The sequence below is a fragment of the Phaenicophaeus curvirostris genome, chromosome 3 (assembly GCF_032191515.1).
Source record: "Phaenicophaeus curvirostris isolate KB17595 chromosome 3, BPBGC_Pcur_1.0, whole genome shotgun sequence".
NCBI classification, from domain to species: domain Eukaryota; kingdom Metazoa; phylum Chordata; class Aves; order Cuculiformes; family Cuculidae; genus Phaenicophaeus; species Phaenicophaeus curvirostris.
Window position 1 is genome coordinate 2,814,819 of NC_091394.1, and position 6,000 is coordinate 2,820,818.

General features: G+C 44.0%; 1 protein-coding gene across 1 annotated transcript in view; it reads left to right on the forward strand.

Annotated features, from left to right (window-relative positions):
- DOK6 (docking protein 6) overlaps positions 1-3,000 on the forward strand; it is a 225,785-nt gene extending 222,785 nt beyond the window's left edge. The window contains exon 8 of the mRNA XM_069853029.1: positions 2,646-3,000. Within this exon, the coding sequence (XP_069709130.1) occupies positions 2,646-2,785 (140 nt within the window). The 3' untranslated portion in view covers positions 2,786-3,000. The remainder of the gene's footprint in view (positions 1-2,645) is intronic.
- Positions 3,001-6,000: the final 3,000 nt, after the last annotated feature.

A 6,000-nucleotide genomic window follows, 5' to 3' on the forward strand; every position in this document is an offset into this window, starting at 1 on the left:
TGATCATTTTGTAGCATCCTCTGGACCCGTTCCAACAGTTCCATGTCCTGAGGAGTCGGTAGCCAGCCATAGCAGCACTCCAGTTATGTGAGCCGTCCCACCTCATTTCAGTGATGGCAATTATATCATAGTCCTCCTGCGTTACAATAATTTCTAGTTCCTCTTGTTTATTGCCCATGCGGCGTGCATTGGTGTAGATGCACTTCAGCTAGGCTGTGGATCTTGGTAAGTTCCTAAGGGGAATAGTCTTAATTCCTAAGCGACTACTCACTGAATTATCTAACCCTTCCTTGGAGCCATTTGAAGTGCCATTCCTCACTTCCTGGGAGGTGGCAGACCAAGGGTCCTTACCAGCCCACCATTCCTCAGACACTGGAGTGCCATTCCCAGGCTTTTTTTTCTATTAAGCCTGGTTATGTCCCCTTCTCCCTTCACATCTAGTTTAAAGCTCTGCTAATGAGCCCTGCTATCTTCTCGGTGAGTATCCTTTTGCCCCTTGGGGATGGGTGTACCCTATCCTTGCATAGCAAGCCTGATGATTTGCCTGTCAACCCGTGATCAAAGAACCCAAGGTTTTGCTCTTCACACCAGGTTCAGAGCCAGTTATTTATTTCCCACCACTTCCTATTTATTCCCTTGTCATTCCAAATAGCTGGGGTGACAGAGGAGAAAAGAAATTTTGTTAATATTTTTATAGATTGATGTTATACTGTTCGGATTGAGCTGCAAACAAGTGTCTTAGATCTTTTGGCTCTATTTGACTGTGTCTTTTAATCTTTTGGACCTGAGACTCTCTCTCTCTCTCTCTCTCTCTCTCTCTCTGACTACTATATTCTAGCAGTCAGGGAAGAAGTTGTCTATCGTTATTAACAGTTTTGGTTACAGGATGGCTAAAATGGGTCCTGTTGTGAGATTTAGCAGCTGCAAATTTTCTTTTAGAGAAAGGGATGTGCTAGCAGCTGAAACACACATCCAGGAAATGGAAGACCTCAATTTAATTTCCTTTTTAACATCAATAGGTTCAAATTAATATTCTGTATACTAAGAGACTGCCTTGATACTTTGGCTAGACATTAGTTTAGTAGGGCCACTCTTTACCATGGTATTAAAGCTGCACTATTCTACAGAAGTGAATTCAAAATTAATTAAATGAGATACAGCACATGATACAAGTAGGCCTGAATTTATGGAACTCCCTTTGGTTGGCCACTGTCTTTACTCCTGCTCATTGTCACAGGGACTGTTTGTGTGGTTTACATTTTTTGTATAAATTACATAATGAGAATGGAGAAAAATGCCTCAGTCTTCACCAAAAAGTGCTCTAGCTACACCACCCAAGTGGTAGCAGGTGAAAACAAGGACTGGGAAAATGAAGAACTGGCTACTGTAGGAGATCAGGTTTGAGACCATCTAAGGAAACTGAAGGTGCACGAATTCACTGAATCTGGTGAGATCCATCCACAGTTCCTGAGGCAATTGGCAGATGAAGTCGCTAAGCTATTATCCATCATATTTGAGAAATCATGGCAGTCTGATGAAGTTCCCACTGACTGGAAAAGGGGAAACAACCCCCATTTTTTAAAAAGGGTAGAAGGAAGACCCAGGGAACTACAGGCCAGTCAGTCTCATCTCTGTGGCCAGCAAGATCACGGAGCAGATCCTCCTGGAAACTCTTCAGGGACAGGAGTTGGACTCAATGATCCTTGGGATCCCTTCCAGCTTAGGACATTCTGTGGTTCTACAATTATATATAACCTTGAGATTCACAGGCCTGTCTGAGGAAAGATCTCACACGTCTTCTTCCCAACCAGTGTTCTACCTCTGCCGCATGGCTGTATCCCACCTCCTGTTCATTTTGAAATTACAGTCATACTCTCTTTACCTGACAAACCGACATCCTATTTGAAAGACAGCGAGTACGTAAAGTGGTGTTTGTGTAACACATCCCTTTGTTTGTGTAACATATCCCACTGGCATTACGTGCACCAATTCAGCAATGATTGAGGTGGATGAGAAATGCATTAGTTCTTCATCAGGTCTAGCATAGAATCACCAGGTTGGAAAAGACCCATCGGATCATCGAGTCCAATCATTCCTATAAAATACTAAACCATGTCCCTCAGCACCTCGTCCACCCGTCCCTTAAATCCCTCCAGGGATGGTGACTCAGCCCCCTCCCTGGGCAGCCTCTGCCAGTGCCCAGTGACCCTTTCTGTGAAAAATTTTTTGCTAATGTCCAGCCTGAACCTCCCTTGGTGGAGCTTGATGCCATTCCCTCTCGTCCTGTCCCCTGTCACTTGGAAGAAGAACAAATATACCTGAGATTTATAGAGTAGGTAATCTATAGATATGATATTCTGCAATTTAAAAAAAAACAAAAAAAACTGACCCTAAATAGTGCCTGAGTTGGCTCTGGATCATTCTGCCTCCACTGGGCATCTCTCTCCCATCCCTGGCTCAGGTACGTGCAAAACTCTCCTCTGCAGACCCAGCAAGGTGCATTATGACACCCCTGCTCTCCAGTCATCGCCCTGGTGTCATGAAGCAATACAAAATCAGCCCACCAGAGTCTGTGTCCACAATGAAAGGCTTCAAGTAAATTAAAATTAAAAGCCCAGTTACATCTTAATGTCCTTCTCGCACAGGTCACAGCCTCGGCTCGGGGAAGGTGTCTCGGGCGCAGACGTTTCCCAGCTACCCCTCGGAGCAGGGTGAAGAGCACCAGCAGTCGCTCTCGCTGGCCAGCAGCTTTGCCTTCAGCTATGGCTCGGGCTTGGTGCAATGACAGCTGGGGCGGCCGGCCAAGACGGACAATCGAGCCTGAAGCCTGCTCCCCGGGCCAGGGAGGCACCAGCCCCCTCTGCATCCACCATTTGCCGTGAAAGATGATGCCTACCAGCTCCAGCCGAGTCACCACCAACGCGGAAACCTGGAGAGTTGGCTTCCCCAAAGCAGAGGCTAAGTCTTTATTTATTTATATTGCTGTTCCTTTTGTCAATACGTTCAGGAAGGGGGGGTGGGAGGGGAGGCGGGAGGGAGAGGGACGCGTTCGTGTTGTGAGAAAGACTGTGTTGGCGTGAAGGCTTCTGCATGACCGGATAAAGCCCATCCTGGGGCTCCGTTCTGATGGCACATTTGACACTGGGGCCTTCCTACCCACCTCCACCAGCAGGCCGGCCTGTCTTCACCCATGGCTTATTTACATCCTCGCTGCAGTCCACTGACCTCCTCTGGAGTCACCGAAATGTCACCAATTCAAGACACAGAGTCAGTGCTGCAAGGTCATCTTCAGATCCAAGTGAGTTCGCTCATTACCCTAGAGTGACAGATGTTCTTCAAGCCAGATGCCAACAGATACTGGAGTAGCAGGCTAATATGGTTTGCAGGGAACAGAGTGTGATGCATTAAGGTAAGGTTATTGCCTGGTATGGCTCTAAACTAAAAATCCCAGGACACAAATTCATCCTTTACTAATAGGTGCATAATTCTAATGACACCCCTGAGAGCTGTGAACATTCATATCGGCACCACCGTCTCATCCTCAGAACTGCTCTGAAGTCCTCTTCTTTGCAAATTATTTAGGTAACCGTGCCTGCAAGCCTAACTTTAAAGAGCAGCAAAACAGTTCTTCAGACAAATATAAGTGGTCCTCACACCCGGATGGCACCTGTCTGTGCCACAGCTGGGACATATACGATAGAACTGAGCTACTGAGCTCTGGTGTTGTGTTTGTGGTCGGCATCACTTTGGTTTTCCCCATTTCCTTCTCAGATTTCTGTTTTAGATGCGTATTGTATTTTGTATGATCATGTATCAAGCGTCATTTTACTTTGGAAAGAGGGATGAGTACATCTCAATGGGGGGGTTCTGTCTTTGGAAGACAACTTTAAAAAATTAACTGTAGTAAGTGTGTTTATAATCTGTAATAAGGGAATAAGTTGGAAGGCGTTCCTGTAGGTGGGGAAAAAGTTTTACCTATGCTGAACATTTAGGTTTTTGTAAATGGCATCAAATATTTATGTACTTCTTATGATGCCCTGAAGTGTTTGAAATTGTCGGAAGAAAAATCTGCCCACTTGATATGATCTGAGCAGCCTTTTGTTCTGTTCCTAGTATGAAATAATTGCCATGATTACCAGAGGGATTCGTCTCATTAGTTGTTTCTCAGGACGGGTTGAGGAAGGAGGAGACATTTAGACTTTTTTGCAATGAAACAATCAGTTTTATGTACCATAATTTAACTGAAAAAATGCTGTTTGGTTGGTTTTTATATGCATATATATGTGTGTATGTATGTATTAAAAAGTATGGAAGAAACTTCTGCTTTTCATTAAACATCTACTGATACAGTATGTCCAGCTTTTCTCCAACCATTTTTCAGGTTAAGAAACCTTACAGCTTTCTACACCTCAGTGAACAGCTGCTGAATGAGAAAACTTTGTGATCCACTTGAATGAAACACTTCTACCCCACCACAATCAGTTTTATTTATTTTTCCTCTTTTCCCCTGTATCATTCACTACCTCTTTTCCTTCTCACAGTGCTGCCATACTCAGGAATAGAACAGCTCCCTGCAGAGAGTATTTTGATGAGCTAAAATGAAAAACTGCTCTCCCACGCTGTCAGGGAGCTGTAACTACGGTGCTCTCTGAGCTGTACCCATCAAGGAAGCTTCATTCACACTTTTATTTCAGAATAAAACTTCTAGTTGACATATTACTTTGGGAAAATTTCCGCTTTGCAAGTGTCACATGCAAAATGTAATAGAAAGGGACGGACACTCTGCTGGTGTAATTCCACTGTTCAACGCAGGTTTTGACAGGTTTATGCCTTTTGAAGAACTGGCCAGGTATTTTTATTCCTATGCAACTGTGATTCTTTCACTTGCCATAGAATTATACGTTTGCTTTAAAAATCCTTAGGTTAAGTTTCCAATATGTTCCGCAGATTTCCGTGCTGTGTCCATGTAACTGTTTTTCCTCTGTGATTTGAATACTAGTGATTTAATACTTACATATTCTACATTGTCCAAAAGTAGGGAAAGGACAAAACCAGAGGGTATCTGACCTGCTGTATGGTTCCAGCACCCGTGTACTTTAAGAACATGTCTAAATCCTAAAGTCAGTACTTCAGCTGTGTTTAAATAAAAAGCATTAGGTCTATATAGCGTGCTCTTTCCATTTTCTGGGGAACAGTTGCTCTCTGTCACAGGTGATGTTGCCTTCTTATGCAGCGCATAACTATTGTCTAGTTAATGAAACTATAGATGCTACGTCCAAACAAATTAAAAAAAAAGTGGGGGAGGGGAGGGATTGGTCTTGTATAGGAATTTTACTTTTTTTTCATTACATAATGCAGCTATCCTCTCAACTCATACATTTTTAACATCTGTCAAGTCACATATCGTAGCAATAGCCAGAAAAACGAGCGCAATCAACAGTATGCAAAGCTGACCAATGGGGAACTTATTTCTTGTAAAGAGTAAAAACAACCTCACTGGAAGTTGAAAATAAGGGTGCTACTTTCCAGCAAACTGTAACACAGTCTGAGAAAACTGGGCACCTGAAGCACAAAGGCATTCCACAGCCAGGGCTTGTTACCATTAGTGCCACCGCAGAACAGCAGATGATAGCTCTGCAACATTTGTGTATTCACGTATCTTCCAGAAACGTTCCTCAGGAGAGCTCCAGGAGAACCAGGCAGGCAGGGTGCCAGCCATTTGCCAGAAAACTCTGTATTCAGGGAATTGCTTTACTTTCTGGCATGTGCCTGTGGATCAGCTAAGTGATTCCCCAATGAGACTATTTTGTACAGCTCCTAGTGTTTCTGCCAGAAGGAAAACTCTTCTGGCACACATGGTAGAGCTGCCTGCCTAGAGACTACAAGGGCCTTTAAATAGGCCTAGGAACCCCATGGGTCCCTCTTCAAGTCTCGGCTTTCTTCATGCACAAGGCACAGAGATAATATATTTACTCCTGACCCGAGAGGAGCTCTCTATTT